The following is a 22634-nucleotide window of genomic DNA, read 5'->3' as shown; positions in this document are numbered from 1 at the left end:
CTCATTACAATATCGCCCAGTACGCCTAAAGAAGTTTACACTTCAAAAAATATTATGGACAATGGGGATGATGCCTAGGTCAAAAATAAATTATTTAGTTACTAAATAAAGCGTCTTCCAAAATTCGTAAAATCCACATTCAGTGGTAATTTTAAGTTTGCTTCCATTTTAACCATTCGATTTAACTAAAAAAGTATGACGTCACTGCTGCGTATTTCATACAAGCTCCCATACTAAGCGAGCGTTTTGGCGTTTGATAAAAAGTCGCTGATTTGACTAGTAGTCATTATTCCTATTCAAAAAACACCGGTCGCTGATAGTCGATATGGAGAATTTTTATTGATGAAAAAAATAGATGATCAAGCCAAATCTTAGGCCGCGATTACACCTTTAAGTTTTACTCACGTGTAAGTAGCTTGCGTAATTAATTTACATCTGATTTACTAATGAAAATGTACATAAAACAAAAGAGTGTTTACTGTTTACATTAGTAAATTGGTCGTAAGTTAATCACTAAGCCACATATTATGTGAGTAAAATTTACAGATGTAATTATTTTATCAGTTTATTGTATTAGTTTAGTTTTAGTTTAGTGTACAATTGAGAGCCTAGTGTAACTTTCAAGTTAAAATGTGACACCAGCACCAAAGTTTTGATTGTACAATATTGGCAATTGATGGCATTCTTGCTGCAATTGCACATTTTAGCCAATAGAGATAGTGTGGCTGTGCAGTGGCTAGTTCTGTTATACACAATCTCTAAACTAAACTGAAATGACAGGTCTAAATATATTGCTATCACTATCATTATGCTTGGTGCGGAAAAGGATAGCACTGTTTAGTTTAGAGATTGTATGCTACAGCATTAGCGGCTGTGTCAGACACTACAGTTATTGTGATTGGTTGGTGACTCCAAATGGTTAACGCCTACTGAGATTTTTGTCTCTGTCATTTGTATAAGATTACAACAGAACAAATAGAGATTGGCAGAGAGAGCCTGATACTAAATTATTTCCATGGTTATAGTTATTTACGTTACTTAACTTGAAAAGTTGTACTAGGGCTTCGGGATAGGGTGCCATTTTACAAAATTTCAGTTTTCGAGTAAAACAATGTTGGGTGTCGTCGAGATGTTGACTTTATTTTTATTACGACTGTAATGTACTGTACTGTATTGTATTGTGCTGTACGAGCAAGTGTAAATAGTTTATTCCAAATGGAGGATTAATGCAAATAAAATATCGATTATATCGTTTTTTGTTTTTTTTTTTATTATTTTTATTTATACTACCTATCACCTATCGGATAACAAACAAAATGTAATTTGAGGACCTCGGCGGTACGGCTTTGCCAGTAGGGTGGTAACTAGCCATGGCCGAAGCCCACCAGACAACTATTTTATCTGAACTATTTTCGGTCTTCAGTTTATGTGTTTTGGCTATCATCAGTCAAAATAACATTTTGGGCTGTAAAATTGTGAACCAATGACGACTATAAAATGCAGTTATGCAGTTTCTCAAATTAATTTACAACTTTGTTGCTATATTGAGTACCTATAGCAACAAAGTTGTAAATTTGTGTATCCGACATACTTGAAGTCATTTAGGTAATTAAATATTACTATGCAAACTTGACCGATATTATGTTTATTAAATGGTCTAACGTAATACCACAGAATAAACAAATATGGTAATTATATAAAGACTTGGACACAGCTCGATGGCACCGTGATCCATACTAATATTATAAATGCGAAAGTGTGTCTGTCTGTCTGCTACGTTTTCGCAGCCCAACCGCTGAACCGATTTTAATGATATTTGGTACAAACTTGGGGTACATCCCGGGGAAGGACATGGGTTACTTTTTATCCCGAAAAATCGAAAATTTCCTAGAGGATTTAAAAAAATACGAAATCGTGGGGATCCTCTAGTCTAACATAAGTTCTAAATATTTTGAGAAATGTAGTGGTGATAGCCTAGTGGTTAAGTCATCGGCCTTCTATTCGGAGGTCGGGGGTTCGATCCCGGGCACGTACCTCTATTTTTCGGAGTTATGTGCGGAGTTAGTAAATATCACTTTGCTTTAAAGGTGCCTGTAGGAAAATATTGTGAGATAATCCTCTAATTTTTTTAACGTGTGAAGTCCGCCAATCCGCACTAGGCCAACGTGGTAAATTGGCACCTAAACTCTTTTCATCCTGAGAGCAGACCCGTGCTCAGTAGTGGGTCGGCGATGGATTGATCGTGATGGTGATGCTGAAATGATCAAAAATCATAAAATTTTGATTCATTTGAAGAGCCGCGTTGCTGCAGTCGCGCCATTTGTCGTCACCCTCGCCTGTGTGACGTGTACGTGCGCTTTAAGTGTGACGTCCATGACCGTGTTTCTTCAGTGTAACATGGGCCATAATATAACAGTCCCTTGTATTACACAAATCGTCCACGCATACGCGCGCGTTCAGTATGACGTACTACCACACGCTTGTCGCTGCGCTTTATGTATGACCAAGTCTTAAGTGTTGCAAGTCGTAAGCCTTAAGAAGGCCACTCTAACCCCCAACGCAGGCGCTTTAGGCTTTCATAATATTTTTTATCGAAGCATGCGCATCGACGCAGTCGACCGCGACCTGCGTGTGCGCACTTATCTAACAAGCGATATTATAACACCCCCGTGAAGCAAAGATTTGGATAATTCTACTAATTAACCTTTAATAATAATAAATTGGGTATTTATTTTTAATTGTTAAATTGATTGTTGTAAAAAAACCGCTTAGTTATTAATTTTATGATAATTGAAGCATGTTAGCAGTAATATTTTTAAATATTAAATGAAGTTAATTTAATCAATGCAAAATAAAATATTTTTTAATACCGCAGTTATTTATTATTATTATTTATTTGTTATTATTATTTGTTATATTTAGTTATTTGTTATTATTATTATTTTTATACCGCAGTTATTTATAGTTAGTTATTTTTTTGCAGTTACCGTTTATCTTAGTAAAAATTTAAATAACTAGGTGTCTATGAATGATTTATGACTAACTATTACCTGTAGAATAGAATAGATTTTAGTTCAAAAAACTATTACAGGTGCTTTTTGTCAATCCTCGAAAAAAAATCCAGTTTCTGAATCCCGTATTAACTATACCTTTGTAGAAAATTATTTTTTAAAAAAAAAATTTTTTTTAATGTCCTATCAGAACACAGTTTGTCCAGATTTCTAAGAATATGAGTTACTAGGTAACTTTGCAACAAGTATAGAGTTTTGCTACCTAAACAGAAGTGAAAAAGAGTGTTTGAATAGTAACAATGCAGGGTCATATAAAACTGTTTATATTGTTGTGTGTGACCACGTGGGGCGGATGCTACGGAAGCCATTTTAACGGTAAGTAACTTTAGCTTATTTTTGTAGTGATCATCACCAAAATCGGTCGAGCTAAAACATCGCCTGCATTACGAGTAAGAGTGCGCTCCATGGTCGTTGAAATCGAGTGAGCGAATGCTGTACAAATCAAAGCTCCGCCTCGTAGACAGACAGACACACATAAAGTCTAAAGCTTTAGTATAATATAACTAACTTAAAATACAAAAGATCACAGTTCAATATGTAGGCTGTACAAGTTATCGCTAATAGTCGACCAAGTTCTAAAATGTATCTACTTAGCAACACTAGCTTCTCTTTTCAACAAAGGTTGCCTGGTAGAGATTGCTCTAAGCAATAAAGCCGCCTTTGCACACAATTGTTTTTCTGTTTTCTTCCTTCTGTGTTGTTCCTTTACATGTTTTTGTGTGCAATAAAGACTTCTATCTATCTATCTATCTACTTAGGTATTTTTAGGGCTTAGTCCGCACTGTAAAAAAAAATCGCAGTACGTACTACGTAGATAGGTAGGTTTTATCGCACCTAATACTTTAAAATAGCGAACTTGATTAAAAATTCGTGTACGGAAAAAATTGGTTTCATTTTACCGAAATCGAAAAAATTGTATCTATACATATAATAAAATTGTAGAAAAGTGGTGTCTGTACAATGGAAATATATAAAAAAAAGTAGCAGGGGCTGTTATTATATCGATGACGAACCCGAAATTGTAATTAATTTTTTTTTGTCTGTTTGTCTGTGTGTTTGTGCACGCTAATATCAGAAACGGCTTATTCGATTTAGATATTGTTTAACGTACAGAGTACATACTACACGCCTCGCGCCTGAGCGTCCGTGGCTATATGAAGCGAGCTGATTCCACGCGAACGAAGTCGCGGGCACAGCTAGTTAGAAATAAGTAGCTAGGTATCTAGTACCTATCTACATTCGGTTAGTACTTAATCATAAACATATTTACAGCATTTCATTTTCAATTTACAGAATTTTTTTTGTCAGTAGATTTAAAAGTAGGCTCAAGTTTAATTAGAACCCGTGATCTTTTAAGGTCACCACGACAATTTGATTAATATTTTGACCCACTTTAAAATCTTAATGAGTTTGACCTAGGCTTTCGTAAGCCTATGAGCAAATGAAGCCTTTTCGCCGAATTCCCCCTTAATTCTGTCAGTCTTAAGAGTTAAGAGAGGAGGAAATAAGGAATGTAACCCTTCCGGCAACAGTTTCCCTTCCACTTTTAATATGGGCACCTTCACGTCAAGTGTGAATATGCAACTTCTAGGCAAGCGCGCTCAATCTAAGGCTGCATCATCACTTACTAGCTGCAGTTCTGATTGCAGCCAAGCGCTAGTTAAATTAAGAAAAAACGAGTTTGCAGATTTATAATTTACTAGCTGATGCCTGCGACTTCGTTCGCGTGGATGTAGGTTTTTTAAAATTCCCGTGGGAACTCTTTGAATTTCCGGGATAAAAAGTAGCCTATGTGCTAATCCAGGGTATAATCTATCTCCATTCTAAATTTCTGCCCAATCCGTCCAGTAGTTTTTGCGTGAAGGAGTAACAAACACACACACACACACACACACACATACAAACTTTCTCCTTTATAATATTAGTGTGATTTCGTGTATGAGAGTTTAGGTATACATAATTATATAATTTTTAGGGTTCCATACCTCTAAAGGAAAAAAGGAACTCTTATAGGATCACTTTGATGTCTGTCTGTCTGTCGTGTCTGTCAATTCGGGAGCACAAAAACCTATGGGCTTCCTATACGATAGGTACTTTCCGTTAACTTTATAATACGCCTTATTTACAACCTTTAATGGGAAGCTGGAAGAAATCTCTGTTTAGCATTTTAAATGTAACTTAATTTATTATTACTTTGTCACTGCGATTTTGGTACATGAAAAATAAAAATAAACAAAGAATCACATATCTGTTTTTTTTTATTAAAAATTAGTATTCACTACCAAATAAAAATAGATTAGTTTACTAAATCACATCAAGATGGCACTGTCCATTATTAACTTGCAGTGTTACACCTATTGGTGCGATAAATTTTTATTATATTGGTTTGATGGTACGAAGCCCTTCTTGTGCAATTACGACTCGCACTTGACCGATGTTTTGCACGTTATATCTTTGACCCCTGGCCCCACAACTTTAATTCAGAGTATTTTATGTAACACCACAACTCGTTAATATTTTCACAGGATCATAAAAAATCCTTTCAAGTTATAAATATATTTATGAGTTCATAAAAATGTTATTTTTAGGCACCTAGTTAAAAAAACTAAGTACAGTTTTTAAAACTACCTTTAACAGCATTATAAAATACACGATTGGATATAAAACGTACCTACTTAGTTACAACCTACTTAATTATTATTATTTACCAAAAAATAATATATTATTTTAATAACATTATGGGAACACCTGTTTTGCATTTTGTTAGGGTCCCAGTTTGTAAATAAGGGGTAAACCCTCGAATTGATTCGATTCTGAAAATTCTTTCACTGATAGATAGGCTGTATGCTAAAGTGTGTGGGTGAAGCGCTGCAGTCGCACGTTTTTAGGGTTCCGTACCTCAAAAGGAAAAACGGAACCCTTATAGGATCACTTTGTTGTCTGTCTGTCTGTCCGTCCGTCCGTCCGTTCGTCCGTCGTGTCTGTTAAGAAAACCTATAGGGTAGGTACTTCCCATTCACCTAGAATCATGAAAGGCAGGTAGGTAGCTCTTATAGCACAAGTACAGGAATGAATCTGAAAACCACGAATTCGTAGTCACATCATTAAAAAAAATATGTTTCAATTTTCAAAGTAAGATAACTATTCCAAGTGGGATATCTTAAGAAAGGACTTTACTTGCACATTCTAAAACAGATTTTTATTTATTTTTACGCATTATAGTTTTTGCTTTATCGTGCAAAATGTCGAATAAATACCCGAGTACGGAACCCTCGGTGCGCGAGTCTGACTCGCACTTGGCCGGTTATTTTAATTACGCTGCAGCCTCGCTTCGGCAAATTTGAAGCTGTCCTAAAGGTTGTTTCTCTGAAGAGACTAAAGTTCGAAAGCTTAAGGTTGTATAACTAGGAACTAATTACGGAAGGGCTTATCAGCTATCATATTGTTTTTAAAATACTTAATCAGGCTCGGTAAAGGGCTACTTAAGATTAGACATGCTATAAGGAAATACAAAGGGTCATTGACAACCACCTACGAGCTTTTTAATCTTACATGAATATTTAATATATAACTTTAACTTAATTTAATACCTTTTATCTAAGCAATAAAAGACACTTATGTATCAAAATTGATTGATTGAAATGTAAGCCGTAAATAAGTTCAAATTCCAAATACAAAATTTTAATAAGTATCCACCCACCGACCTACCTTGAATTGGTATACTTAAATATCTACTGCACTGCACCCCCGACAAGTGAAGGTTACAAGTAACTAGAAAAGAGCTGATAACTTTCTAACAGCTGAACCGATTTTCTTGGATTATAAATACATAGCTTAGGTAGAACACTTTCGATCAAGCCACCTTTCAAACAAAAAAAAACTAAATTAAAATCGGTTCATTAGTTTAGGAGCTACGATGCCACAGACAGATACACAGATACAAAGATACATACGTTAAACATATAACACCCCTCTTTTCGGTCGGGGGTTAAAAATGGAAATGAAAGATTTTTATATATGAACTAGCTTGTGTCTAAGACTTCGTCCGCGTGGACTAAACAAATTTCAAACCCCTATTATACCCCCTTAGGGGTTGAATTTTCAAAAACACTTTCTTACAACCTTTTCTTAGGGTACAAGGTACAAGCTATACATATAGCTACTATTAGTTTCTGTATATCTACCACTGGTTCTTATTTGAAAATCCTTCATGTGGAAGTCCTTCTTACCGAGAAGAACCAGCAAGAAACTTGGCGGTTCCTCTTTCAAATATTCAATCTTCAAATGTGAAATTAGTGTGGATGCTTGGATGTTTGTTACTCAATCACACAAAACGGCTGAACGGATTTGGATGAAATTTGGAATGGAGATAGATTATACCCTGGATTAACACATAGGCTACTTTTCATCTCGGAAAATCAAAGAGTTCCCGCGGGATTTTGAAAAATGTAAATCCACGCGGACGAAGGCATCAGCTAGTATTCAATATTGGGTAGATATGCCATGTTTATGAAAAGGTATTACTTAGGCACAAGGTAGGTACAGCTAGGTGAGTGCATGGTGCAGTCTCGCGCATTGCTGGAGCAAGCCACGAATCGAGTCCATGCTCTTTTATCATTTGGGTACGATAATCTTCCATCGTGTAGTAGGTATGCTTTTTTCAGGAAAATACTTTTAACATCTAAATTGCTCGACTGAGTCTTTATTTGTGACTAGCTGATGCCCGCAGCTTCGCCCGCGTGGATTGGTCAGATCCCCTGCAGCATCAGGATTGAGGAGTTGGAATCCAAATTTTGTATGAAACAATGTCGCAAAGTTCCTCTATCGAATAAAAAAGAAATGACGCAAATCGGTTCAGAAATTTCGGAGATTTCGGTGTACATAGGTAGAAAAACACAACTCCCTTCTTGAAAGTCGGTTAAAAAAGTAGCCTATGTTACACCCTGGTCAATCCTCTACTTGTATGTGAAAATCCCGTTAAAATCGGTTCAGCCGTTCCGAAGATTAGTCTTTTCAAACAGTCAGACAGACAGACAGACAGACAGACAAAAATTTTAAAAATGTGTGATTCAGTTATGGTATCGTTCAAATAACCATATGACCTTAATATGTGGTAGTTATTTCGAAATTACAGACAGACACTCCAATTTTATTTATTAGTATATAGTAGTATAGAAAAAGCCGAGATAGCCAGTGGGTAAAACGCCGCATCGTCGGTCTCTGACTCGCACAGTGTAACTTTCCGGAATCATCATGTGCATTCACAGAAATTCAAATAATACTAGCAATCAATGAATATCACTTGCTGTAACGGTGAAGGAAAACTTCGTTAGGAAACCTGTATGCCTGAATGTTCTCCATAATGTTTCCTAAGGTGTGTTAATTCTGTTCTTTGAATTCTTACTAGGCTGACGTAGTCGACGAACTCTCGTAGCTTTAGTTTTAAGTTACGTTATTTATGTATTTTATCAACACTATTTCGACTAACAAAAGGAGTACAATTGTACCTACTTTGAATAAATGATTTTGACTTGACTTGATTTTGACTAGTGGATTATATCCTTACGTTCTTCTCGTTCTGAGAAAAATCTGTGGTTTGTCCGAGGGCCGCTGATATACAGGATGTTTGGTAATTAGTATTTAATGACGACACGTACCCATGCTACTTTGATCTGATAACCACAATGCTGAAGTATAATGGCGAAATAAAATTATAAAAATTTCCATACAAAATATAAAAAAAATTATGTCAAAGTTTTCATGACCCAACCGTGCCCTAACTCACTGAGATCCTTAGCCATCTTTAGATAGGCCGAGGCCAACGATCTCAGTGAGATAGGGCATATTAGGGCCATAAAAACGTGGTCATAAAAAAAAATTAAAATTTTGTATGGAAATTTTTATAATTTTATTTCGACATTTTACTTCTGCATTGTATTTATCAGATCAAGTAGCATGGGTACGTGTCGTCTTTATATACTAATTACCAAACACCCTGTATATCATTATTGGTATGAATAGTGTATCGTGCGTCTTTATCTGGCAAGGCGAGCATTCTTATTGCGTAACTTACTGTACTCTTTAGGCAGGTACATGACTGCCCTTGGCAATTTAATAAAAGACGATTTATATTGACTTAAAACGCAAAATTAGTAGGTCGAGCGTTGTTGAGTTGACCACCAGTTTACATAGCTATGTGTAACGCAGCGGCCTGGAATTTATTATCAAACTAGGTGCTGCCCGCGATTTCATCCGCGTGGATTTGGTTTTTTTTAAATCCCGTTAGAACTCTTTGATTTAACGGGATAAAAAGTTGCCTGTGTTAATTTCCGGGGCGCAAGCCGCAAGCTAAATCTCTGTACGCATCAAATCCAGTGAAAAGCTAGCAGACAGACAGACAGACAGACAGATAGACCGACACACTTTCGTATTTATAATATTAAGTATGTAAGTAAGGACTAGATGAACCTGTGACTTTGTCCTGCGGGTTAAGATTTTTGAAATTCTGTGGGAACTCTTTGATTTCTCGGAATAAAAAGTAGCCTATATCCCTGTCCAGGTCTTTAATTTTCTAAATAAGTAGGAAATAAGTATGTACTATATATTATATATACACAGGGTGGTCAAAAAGTCGTGGATCAAACGCAATAGGGAGATAGAGGAGGTCATTTCCAGCAAAAAAAAATTCTACAGCATGGCCATTTTTAAATTGCCCTAAGAGTTATGATTGGGTTTTTTAACAAAATACCTAATTCTCTTACAATTAGACTAATTAAAAAAAAATGAGATAAAAAACAATAAAACAAACGATGTTGTGTCATTACTAGATAATGTATCAGCACTACAAACCTTCTATTGAGGCTCTGGCTACCAAATTACAGGAGCAATTAATTTTTTTCCAAAACTTTTAAAGCGTTACCAAAAATTAAATGTCACTTTAAAAGCGCACTATGAAAAAAAAATGTACTACGGAAAAGTGACCCTGTATTAGAAAAACTTGCTGATTTAATGCCAATTCAAATGAGGTATAACACATTACTCTTTGTTTCGTAATACTGGTATTATAATCGTTTTTTCATATCAAGGTGCAAATTTCAGTAGATTAGTTTACTTCAAAATAATTTTGAAGATTATCACGCTGCTAGTTAAACTGCTAGTTTTTTGTACGTTGGAATGCTAGAAACATCACTGTGCTTGTCACACTTAAAATTTGTGAAAAGAACAGAAACTCTTCACTACCACCACGTGCCAGAACTACCCAGAACGCCCGTCTTGCAAGTAGTTCATCTTTTCTAGGAAACAAAAGGATAAAAAAAACTATGCCTCTCGTTCACACTAATCATCCTTTCTATTTGCATTGTTGGAATAAAGAAGGATGTGAAAGAGAGGCATAGTTTTTTATCCTTTTTATCCTAGGAAACCGTGAACGTTAGCAGTTGGCAACCGTGTGTCGATATCGAATCTACCTACTTGTATGAAACTTTTTTGCTCAAAGTTTCGGATACAAACCAATAAGATGTGGAATGTCCTTCCACATGTTAGCAGTTCGCGTAACCGTGTTTTGTACTTATTTAACTCATAACTTAAATACCTTCAAGGTAAAAGTGTGTTTGCAGTCAAGTGCATGCCTAAATAATTATAGTTAAAAAAAAACGCGCTCTAACCTAGACCTCATTTTTGCTTTTTACTAGGCATTAGCTTATTCCCGCGACTTCGTCTGCGTGAAATTCACTAACAAACTCCTAGAGTTGAATTTTCAAAGAGCCTTTTTTAGCGGATGTCTACGTCATAATAGCTATCTGCATGCCAAATTTCAGCCCGATCCGTCCAATAGTTTGAGCTGCGCGTAGATAAATCAATCAGTCAGCTTTACCTTTTAAATATTCAGATAATTAACGTCAATTGCGAGCCTATCTCATCCGGGATAAAAAGTAGCCTATGTGCTAATCCAGGATATTATCTATCTCCATTCCAAATTTCAGCCAAATCCGTCTAGTGGTTTTTGCGTGAAAGAGTTACAAACAAACACACACACACACACACACACACATACACACAAACTTTCCCCTTTATAATATTAGTGTGAAGTGTGATGCGAAAGTGTGTCTGTCTGTCTGTCTGCTACCTTTTCACGGCCCAACAGTTTAACCAATTTTGATGAAATTTGGTTTCTTTTTAATTCACTATAGGTAAGCGCTTGACCACAATCACACCTGATGGAAAGTGATGATGTGGTCTAAGATGGGACGCGTTTACCTAGAAGGTACTCTTGTTTTAAAGATACCCGGATTGTAATTGGTAGGAAACACTGATCGCGGAAGAGTATTCCAAACCTTAGCCATGCGTATGAGGAATGAAGAATGTATGATTTTTTGACTGATGTCATGACTTTTTATCTCGGAAATCAAATAGTTCCTATAGGATCTTTAAAAACCGAAATCCATGCGGACGAAGTCGCGGGCATCCCCTAGTTTTCTAATATGTAATTTAAAAAAAATGTTTTAGCATCAGCCTTTGCCGAAGCTCCTCCCCTGTACGCCCTGGACGAGTGGGCGCAGTGCCAGCGCCCGGCAGACGTCTACTGCATCGTGCACGCAGCTTTGACGTCCGCCACTCCTAACCACTTGCTGGACTTACTGCGGGTAAGCTTATCTATACTAATAAATAAAATTGGAGTGTCGAATTATTTGAAGTGTAATTTCGAAATAACTACCGCATATTAAGGTCATATGGTTATTTGAACGATACTATAACTGAATCACACGTTTTTAAAATTTTTGTCTGTCTGTCTGTCTGTCTGTCTGTCTGTCTGTCTGTCTGTTTGAAAAGACTAATCTTGGGAACGGCTGAACCGATTTTGACGGGATTTTCACAGACAATTAGAGAATTGACCAGGGAGTAACATAGGCTACTTTTTTAACCGACTTTCAAAAAGGGAGTTGTGTTTTTCTACCTATGTACACCGAAATCTCCGAGATTTCTGAACCGATTTGCGTCATTTCTTTTTTAATCGATATAGGAACTTTGCGACATTGTTTCATAAAAAATTTGGAGTCCAACTCCTCAATCCTGATGCTGCAGGGGATCTGACCAATCCACGTGGGCGAAGCTGCGGGCATCAGCTAGTTGACAAATAAGTATGACTATAAAGTATAATTAAATCTTATTTATATTGTAGATAACGGGTACATACCACGAGTAGTTTCGTGTTTTAACTGCCGATATTTCGACTCAGTTGCATATTAAAAACCGGTTAAGTGCGAGTGTGACTTGCACTGCGCACATGAAGGGTTCCGCGCCATTGTATCAAAAATATCAAACGAGTATAATAAAAACTTCCAAGTTAATGGCAGATGTAAAGACAGATTCACGGGTTTCGCTATTCTAGGGTACCTAGTAGGTACCCTAGAATAGCGAAATTTTTTTGTCTGTCAAGAAAAGGAAAATAGGGTAGGGTTTCCTTTTCTTGACAGACATAACAGACAGACAGATAGACAACGAAGTGATAGTAATTATGGGTTCCTTTTATACCTATTGTGGATTTATAAGTATAGATAACGGGTACATACCACGATTAATTTGGAGTTTTTAACTATCGATATTTCGACTCAGTTGCATGAGTCGTGGTCACGACGGGACTGCAGTGCTACGAGGGATAAAGTTCGAGCTGTCATGGACAGTACCGACCTAACTGCTTTCTTGTTCTTTTCGCTAGAACTTCACGAGCTGTCCGGCAAGATACACTCACAACGTCACTATTACCTTTGGATGTCGTACGATGCTGTCCTGGTTTACATAATTCTACCACTGGATTCTTATACTAGCAGAGTGAATTAGAGTGAGGGAACTCTCGGGTTGATCCTGATTCGACGATATTAGGCTATGGTGACGTAAAATCAAAGAAAAAGGGAAGGTCTATACCTTTGGTGGAATTTAGGGCTACTTACATAGTCAAACGTATTAGAACATTAATTGAAGCTTGATAGGGTCTGTCGTGAACTGTGGTATTAGTAGATACATATTAAATAATTTTGTGTACCTACTTATTTACTAATTTCATCCATATTTTGATATGAGAGTTGATACATAGAGCAAAAAGGCGAGTGAGAATTCAAAACTTATGTATTATATTATTTTGGACCTAAAAGTTCAATGTTAATACGTAAACGCCGCAACCCTTTCTATTCACGTGCGGAACCTGTTCGCACTTGGCGCGAGCGGGTGACCTTGACCTAGTAACCGGTCGGTTCATGCACCTCGCCGCGTCACTGGGCATCAGCCTATACGCCGGATCTAATGACATTCCTAAGATGATTGCCAAACTATGTAAGATTAGGTAAATCCGATCAAATTATAATATCTCACGTGGAACCAAAAGCTTAATTTGCTAATAATCCGATAAAGTTTTCGGCGTATTACAGCAAGTTAAGCTTTTGGTTCTTTGTAAGTAGGTATATCATGGACTTCCGTAAAGTAGTAACGCCTGGTTCTTTACAATTAATGACTTGCCTGCAACGAGGAATAGCAAAACTCCAACCACAGTATCTACAAATTGTGCTCCAACGGTGCATGAGTTATTCTTTATTCCCTTACTCTCGGTCGCTTCATGCACCTTGGCGCGTCACGATCTACACCAAATACCAAAATTTTAAGCTAGAGACCTGTGACCGGCGGACAGAAAGACTGACAGACGGATAGTCAGACAGACAGCCGACTGAGGTTAATAGGGCTCTGATCGCCCTTGAATTTCAGTCACCGCAGAATCTCAACGAAGATTAGCCAACTGCACAGAAAATATTACCTATTCTATACTAACTCATGCCCACGACTCCGTATCCTTATAAATCCAAAATAAAACTAGCCTCCATGCAAAAAATCACGTCGATTCGATGCTGCGTGTGGCGTGATTGCGGAATTAGCTGACTTCACACACCTTTGAAAATGTTATAGAGAACTGTCAAGCATGCAGGTTTCCTCACGATGCAGAATTCCTTCATTGCACCGTTAAAGCAAGTGATATATTTAATTGCTTAAAATACACATCACCAAAATTTTACTTTACTTTGTGCATCATCCCGCGCTCTGGTCACTGAACCCGTACACCAAAGGTTACCTGTAAGAGATTGCTATAGCAATAAGGCCGCCTTTGCACCATCTAGTATATAGTTTCTTCTAATGCTTTCTGCAAACATGTTTGTGTGTGCCATACCTAAAGTTTTCTAATAAATAAATTAGGTTAGAATTAGGGGTGCGGGCATCATGCATGGGATCGGACTCCTGATGTTCTAGCGCAATAAATAAATATTGTGTGCTAATTTTCCAGGAATACTCAGCCGATACGCAGAAGCACTTCAATCGGACTCTGGTGCATCGCGGGGTTTGCGTGTCGCGCTGCGGCGGAGAGGGTCCGGAGACCTGGCATGATGCTGCGCAGCTCTGCGTCAACCAGAGCCTCGCCAGATATGACCTGGAGGTAATATAAACATACACTAGGTACTTTAAGTCTAAGATTTATTGTGGAATTTTAATTGGAAGATATGCTAAAATACATAATTAACATAAACATAATATTTATTATATCACTAATTACGATGTCCGCTTCGAAACCAGAGCGAGGATAAACGGAAAAATGAGCCAAGGCAGTCTAGGCACAGTCTGCCTTGACTTTCAAGCAACACTCCCTCCCTCCTTGAAATGCACAGTTCTATGAAGAAAGTGATGTGCCTTTCTGAAGTACCCTTGAATTGAATTGTTGTCTCATGCGCAAGAGACGTCTTAGGACGCCCAATTAATGGTAAGCCATGCTGGGCTGCGCTGTCCTCGACTTAAGACTACAATGAAGATACAAGCAAACCCTGCTGCGCTGCATAGCTCAATGTTGATTGGTCACCCCAAATGTAGCAACTAGCTTGTACTGCATGATAGTGGCATAGGTACATTCTGTGAAAATTTCAACTGTCTACCTATTACGGTTCACGAGATATAGTCCGCTGACAGACGGACCGACGGAGTCCGATTGACGGATGGGCAGCGGAAGCTTAGTGATAGAGTCCCGTTGGGGACCAGTCAAGATATTGCACCCATATTGCGTCCTTTTCACTTCTATACAGTTGTGCAAGAGAGAGCGCACTATGTTAGCTCGACTCTCTGAACAAAATATAGGCAGGGACCTTACGAGCCGTCTCAGTACTCTAATACGGCATACTATATTATGTACACTTTACTTTCTTTCCAGGCTCAAGTATTGTCAGTGCGGTGGTGCAACAAACCGGTCCCTAAGTTGAGCACTTCAGCGTTTGTGTTCAACATCGTGATCCTGATCCTATTGGCGGTAACTTCCTTGGCAACTGGCCTTCATGTCTTTGGCAGATTCTGCGGGAAATTTCAAGGTGAAAAAATTAAGTGAAAGAATCCGTCATTTTTTTTAAGTTAGGCTTGCGCTATGACAATCATGTCTTAATTATTAGGCAATGATTAGGTCTCGGAAACAATAGATCCCGGAAAAGCGTTTCACCCTTCCGCCCTCTTCAGGCACCTTTACAGCAGTCCGTGCGGGCAGCCTTAACTGAGACCGTTGAGAGCTGAGTCCTTGTCAAAAAGGACCCCGGATGAGTTCGAAACTAGTCGGGCTTACGTCGACTAAATACATGAGTAGGACCGGAATAATCTATACTTATCAAATCACTTCACTAAGTACGTTGCGTTAGTTTAAACGCGAAAATAGGATATTTTTCACTCCGGTATACATCAAAAATGTCTTTGAAAAGAACACGAACTCTCTAGATATAGGTACCTAGCCCCATAATATAATACTTATCAACTTTCTTTTTTGTTTTTTTATACTTTGTTATTTCAAACATGTATTTACAGGTAACATGTATCTCCTAGCATTTTCCATCAAGAAGAACTGGCAAATATTAACGCACATCAGGTCAACGCCCAAAGCAGAAGATCGCACGAGTGATCTGAGCAGCTTGGAAGGCATTAGGTAACTTAGTAGCATTGTATCGATTTATGTAACAAAAATAAAAACAAAAAAATAAATGTCCATTTATTAGGGTTCCGCACCTCAAAAACAAAAAAAAGGAACGCGAAGCGATTGCGATTCGCAAACATCAGAATTTCAATCGTGAGCTTTAAGCTAACGAATATGTGGAGTCCAGTGATAGAATTATGCAAACCAGGACAGGATTGCACGAGTTTAAGAAATTAATTCACTAGAATTAATCTAGATTTAGATACTAATCGACTAATTTGTGAGATAGTCGATACTAGAATTAATTTCTTAAAATGGACCCTTTCAAGTAAAATTTGCCATTGTCGCAATTAAAATACCATAAGCCTATGTTTTCGTATTAGTTTACAAATTGCGAAAAACCAAATTGAATTTGAATTTCGCGGGCAGGCCCGTCTCATGCCCCTTAATAGTGACGTTGTGAGTGTATTTTGCTGGTTTATTTCGTGAAGTTCCAGCGAAAAGAACAAGAAAGCGGGTAGATCGGTACTGCCCATGACAACTCGAACTTATGCAACTGAGTCGAAATATCGATAGTTAAAAACACCAAATTAATCGTGGTATGTACCTACTCGTTATCTACAGTATAAAAGGAAACCATATACTATCAATTCGATGTCTGTCTGTCTGTCTGTTGTGTCTGTCAATAAAAGGAAAATAGGGTACCTACTTCCCGTTGGCCTAGAATCATGAAATTTAACAAGTAGCGAAAACCGTGAATCTGTCTTTACTCTGTCATTAACTTTCTAGTTTTTGTTATACTGGTTTGATATTTCTTGTACGATGGTGCGGAACCCTCCGTGTGCGAGGTCGACTCGCACTTAACGGGTTTTTAATACGGACGTAAATAACGTTCGCACTACTTTCGTCCGAAACGTCCGATGTGCGCAATTCAATATTTTCTTCTCAATTTCTAACTTGTTTCAGGTTCTTAGGAACCCTGGGTGTCATCTCCACTCACGTCACCATTGTGTACGTTTACTCATTCATCGATAATCCTGAATTCATTGAAAATGTGAGTATTTTTGGCTTTAGAATAAATTCGCAAAAAAAAGAAAAAGCTAAGAAAATCAGTTTTTACAAAGAATCAAAGACTTAATTTGCTATAAACCTCAAAAAAATCTTGTATGGTAAAACATGCAGCATGAGACATGCACCTCCCGCCCTCCCACTGCTAAGTATGCAGGAAAAGCCAGCCACCAAGCAAGCCCAAGCACCACCACGTAAATCCACCAGAACACTCTCGACGCACGTTTCGCTCCGACACCGGAGCATCCTCAGGAGATGTAGACCCTGCAAGTCGGCGTGACTTGCTTCTACGCAATGTTTAAAATCAGTTTTAATCACTGAGTAGAATTCTTTTTTCCTTCTTTCCTTCTTTCTGAGAGGAGACCTGTGCTGAGTAGTGAGCTGGCGATGGGCTGATGATGATGAAACTTTTGGTGAGATAAAAAATACAATTAATACAAAGATAATAATTAATAATTAGATAAGGCTAGCTTTAAGTTTTATTATAATATTTTCATTAAAAAAAAAAAAATTAATACAAATACTTCAAATCCCAGATGTTCGACCACATCCCCACTCAGCTGGCCTTCAACTCGCCGCTGTGGATGCAAGTGTTCTTCTCTATCTCCGGCTTCCTCACCGCCTACTTCACGCTCATCTACGCGGAGAAGCGCACGCTTACCGTCGGCAGATGCGTGCTCTCTTTTATCAATCGGTTTATCAGGTAAGATCAATTTCAAACCAATCCATACTAATATTTTAAATGCAAAAGTGTGTCTGTCTGTCTGTCTATCTGTCTCTGTCTGCTACCTTTTCACGGCCCAACAGCTTAACCGATTCGGACGAAATTTGGTACAGGGTTAGCTTATATCTCGGGGACGGACATAAGCTACTTTTTATCTCGGAAAATCAAAGAGTTCCCACGGGATTCCCAAAAAACCATCCGCTTAACCGATTTGTATGAAATTTAGTACCGAGGTAGCTTGCGTCCCTGTAATTGACATAGGCAACTTTTTGTCCTGGAAAACCAAACAGTTCGCACGGGATCTTTAAAAACCTAAATTAGATACATACATATTTCATTCATTCATCCAAACAGATTTCTTTGGTTTGGCGGATTATAGCAAATTGAGCTTTTGGTTCCTTGGACCTTTAAGAATTCCGTCGGAACTCTTTGATTTTACGGGATAAAAAGTTGCCTATTTCCTTTCTTTCTTTCTAACTTGGTTTGGTAGGTACGTTTCATCAACGTGAAAAGCTAGCAGACAGACACACTTTCGCGTTTATAATATTATCAAGTATGGATTATTCGGTTTCTAGGTTAACGCCAGTAGCGATGTTTGGCATATGGTTCACGATCGCGTACCCGCGGCTGGGCAGCGGGCCGCAGTGGCAGCTGCTGGTGGAGCGAGAATCGCAAGACTGCACCGAGCGCTGGTGGTACCACCTGTTCTACGTGCACAACCATCTCACGTTGGGCAAGTTCTGCATGGGCCACACGTGGTGAGTGAATGACATTTTATCACTAGATCGCCAAATCCAACAATTTCAAAATAAAGTACTCAGGGTATTATCAATGTACCATGGTACGTCAGAAATGAAGATATTCATCGCGATCTTCAAATGGACTTCGTGGACTCAGTTATTAGCAAACATGCTAAACCCCACGAACATAGGCTCCATCAACATTATAACGTCAAGGCAATCCAGCTTCTCAACAACACAGAAGTATATATACCGCCGTCTTAGAGTGAAAACCTCGGGAATGCATTTTTGCTCAAATTTATTTTATTGCGTTTCTAGGAAGAAAACCTCGCAACGCACATCCTGATCTGACTAATTTGTTCATTCGATACTCGTAACGCCATCTATGACATTAAATTTGAAACTCGTAAAATACTCGCTTCTAATTTTACAGCACGCAGTTTTTTCTTCCTCCTGAAAAGTTACTTCTTTTACACTTACGAGGTTTTCACTCTAAGCCATCGATACGTAGACTTAAAAGGACTAGCTATAAACGGAGGTAGGTAATTGATTTTATTCTTGTCATTGCAGGTATCTGGCAGTGGACATGCAGCTGCACATCCTGGGCTCGGTCCTGTTGCTCGTGTTCCTGCGCTGGAGGAAGAGCGTCGCGCCAGTCATCTTCACGCTGGTCTCCAGCGCCATTATCGCCACCGGCCTGATTGTTTACTTTTACGACCTCTCACCTATCATTACTGCGCAGACTCCTGAGTAAGTACCGGTGCAGGCTGTACCAACTTACCAGATATACAAGGTGTAACCCAAAACACTTGCAAAAAACGAAGACAGCTGATAGTATTGATGATTACAGCTGGTACCACAAAAAAAGTGACATAAAAATTTAAAAATTCTGTATTTTTAAAAGTTCACAATATAATACTGCAAACACACACATACGTCTGACAGACGCTAGAGTAAAAAGGCCACTCGGGGTCAATGGCGCGTTGTAAGGGGGGTGTTGGTTATGCACGCTATCAATGGTGATGATATGTAATAATCATGGTCTTGTACGTGTGTAGGATTGTCAGCAACATGTTCCGGGGCTCGGAGCTGATGACGAAGCTGTACTTGCCGGTGTGGATGAACTTGTGTGGATACCTGTTCGGCTTCGCTGTAGCTTTTATCTACCATAGCAACCAGGTGAAAGGCGTCAAGCTCAACGAAGTCAAGGTTTGTACTGATTGTGGATTCAGGAAAGAGAGAGAGAGAGAATGAGTGAGTGAGACAAAACATTATCAATCAACCTGTTTGCGTCCACTGCTGGACATAAGCCTTCCCAAGAGCGCGCCACCACACACCCTTCATCTTCCTCATCCACCCACTTCCCGCTATCTTCTTAAAGTCGTCAGTCCATCGGGTTGGAGGTTGTGCTACACTGCGTTTGCTGATACGCGTCTCCACTCCAAAACACGTTTGATCCAGCAGCCATCAGTTCTGCGGCAGACGTGGCCTGCCCACTTCAGCTGGCTAATTAAAAACAAATAGTTATTAAATTACATACCAAAAGTTTAGCTATGTTTAAAATGTGAAACAATCCTGTAGGATCAACCTTTGGCCTCGCCAACTTCTTGTTTCGTGCACCTCCTAAAGACAAGTCCAAAATTGATTACGAAGTTTTGTTATAACAGATTGTGCTCATTCCCACAAACGACTTCTGGACTTTCCTGAGGTGGAGCGTAGGAGACGCAAGCTTATTATGGTTGCTACTTTCTAGTTTGTCTATTAAGTGATTATTTTTTGCAGTGGTTCAACCTCGTGTTCCACGCAACACTAACGCTGGCCCTGTGCGTGACCCTGGCGGGAGTGGCGTTCCTCTCAGACATCAAACCGCCGCGCTGGGCTGCCATCCTCTACAGCTCCTTCGACCGCGTGCTCGTCGCTCTGTGTTTTAACATCTTCCTGCTAGGATGCTTCAGCAATTGCAAATGTGAGTATCACCACCATCAAACCATCGCCGTTTAAATGAGTTATTTTGAAGTTATTGTAATTTTTTACCTTCTCTTCTAGATCGTTCACTCTCACGTTCACAATGAGTGACTGCTGACATGTGCATTAATTTATATCATTTGTGCATAGAGGATATCGAGAAAGATGTCCAATGCTGGATGAAAGTCTCTCGTTACGAAGGAAACTCCACACTTATAAGGACTCCATTACAGCATCTAAGCAAAATTAACCATATCACAAACCCCACACTCCACAACCTACCACGTCATACACCACAACATCACACACCACATCACACTACAACCCCCTCTACACCACTTTTTCTTTCCTTTTATTTATATTGTTACAACTTTCTGGTACAAATAAATAAATAAATAAATAAATACATCACATCACACGCTACACCGTTACACCAATAAATACAACACGCACCCTACCACACCACCAACCACACCACACCACGCACCACACCATCACAGTTCCACCACAGATATTATATCTTGTTCTGATTCTTTTTCAGCTGTACTCCGCGACGCACTATCCTGGCGAGGCTTCCACGTGCTCGGGCGGCTCTCATACTCTGTGTTCATCGTGCACTTCATTATCATGCGCATGACTGTGGCCAGCAACACGCAGATCGGACATATCTCCGTTTATGCTATGGTGAGTTCTGGAGAATATGTTGACTCTACAATAGATAATTTTGTACAATACTCAACAGAGTTCACATCTTTTGAGGAAGCTTTCGTGGTGGTGCATTATAATTTCTTGGTGGCTTGCTTTTCCGTCAATTTCAGCAGTGGGAGGGTGGGCAGTACAAATGCATGTTGTCCGTTGTCCTATACAGATTTGTTTGTTTTGGCGGATTATAGCAAATTAAGCTTGTACGAAATGGCTTCAGCCGTGTCAAAGCCTAGTTAGTAAGGCATTATAAACAAAAATTTTAACAGTGACTGATTAAAAATAAATATTAAATGAGCTCAGTTTAGACATCGAGTTAGCGAATCAGTAGGCTACCCCTAAACGGGCCGATTCAAAATGTAAAAGTCTATAAATAAAGGTTTAAAAATAAGGCCGATTCACTTCAAGCACGTACACGTAACACGTGCGTAGTGACGCGCGTAAACACCTAACACACCGGGTTACGCATACGTCCACGCTTTACGCAAGCGGTGTGCCATGTTTCAGACAGTTCCATACATTACAACGCAATGGTACGCGCTACGTCTACACTTACGCAGCCTGTGTGATCGAGCTATTAAGGCCAAGTGTGTTTCAGGAATTTTCTTTTGATAGGTATCGATGACGTAGGTATTGTCATCGAAGTAAAGTAAAGTTGAAATTAGTAACATGGTTTTTCATTGTTTCAGATCTCTTTATTAATAGTCAGTTCAGTCCTCTCGTACATCGTCGCCATACCTGTCTACCTCCTCATAGAGATGCCTTTCATCCAACTCTGGAAAGCCCTCACCGGTGAAAACACGAAGAAGGAACACGAAGAAAATGACCAGAATCAGACAGCGCCGGCCAAATTAAATATTGTTAGAGTTAGAAGTAAAAGACATGATACCAATGATGTTTAATATTAAGGTTAGTAATAGTAATACTTCATCCACGGAAGTAAGTTAATATAGGTTACTTAATCCCATACAAATGATAGACAAAACAAGTGTAAATTAAAAATTTATAACACCCCGACGATCCAAAGTATTTGAGTTTTCCAAAACATCATTTTCAAATAAATAATTATGTATTTAGGCAACGTCCATCTTGACAGCTTGACATTTGTCTATTGACATAATATTATGAACCTAACGGTTATCTAACCTTCTTTTCTACAAGAAAACTAGAAAAGAGCTGATAACTCTTAAACGGCTGAACCAATTTTTTTAGATTATAGCTAAGAACACTCTCGATCAAGCCACCTTTCAAACAAAAAAAACTAAATTAAGATCGGTTCATTCGTTTAGGCGCTACGATGCCACAGACAGATACACAGATACACAGATACACAGATACACAGACACACAGATACACACGTCAAACTTATAACACCCCTCTTTTTGGGT

The 22634-nt window shown here is 38.6% G+C and overlaps 1 protein-coding gene across 1 annotated transcript; it reads left to right on the top strand.

The window, feature by feature from the left end:
• Window positions 1-3277: 3277 nt before the first annotated feature.
• Window positions 3278-22224, top strand: LOC123875910 (nose resistant to fluoxetine protein 6-like). The gene is made up of 13 exons (XM_045922003.1): window positions 3278-3386; window positions 11577-11713; window positions 14395-14544; window positions 15307-15460; window positions 15942-16059; window positions 17014-17101; window positions 17652-17818; window positions 18415-18597; window positions 19150-19329; window positions 19638-19788; window positions 20362-20545; window positions 21086-21228; window positions 21936-22224. The coding sequence occupies exons 1-13, from the start codon at window positions 3311-3313 to the stop codon at window positions 22146-22148; spliced, it is 1944 nt and encodes a 647-aa protein (XP_045777959.1). The 5' UTR covers window positions 3278-3310; the 3' UTR covers window positions 22149-22224.
• Window positions 22225-22634: the final 410 nt, after the last annotated feature.

Source organism: Maniola jurtina, chromosome 20, assembly GCF_905333055.1.
Source record: "Maniola jurtina chromosome 20, ilManJurt1.1, whole genome shotgun sequence".
NCBI lineage: Eukaryota > Metazoa > Arthropoda > Insecta > Lepidoptera > Nymphalidae > Maniola > Maniola jurtina.
This window is presented reverse-complemented; position numbering and strand designations above follow the sequence as displayed.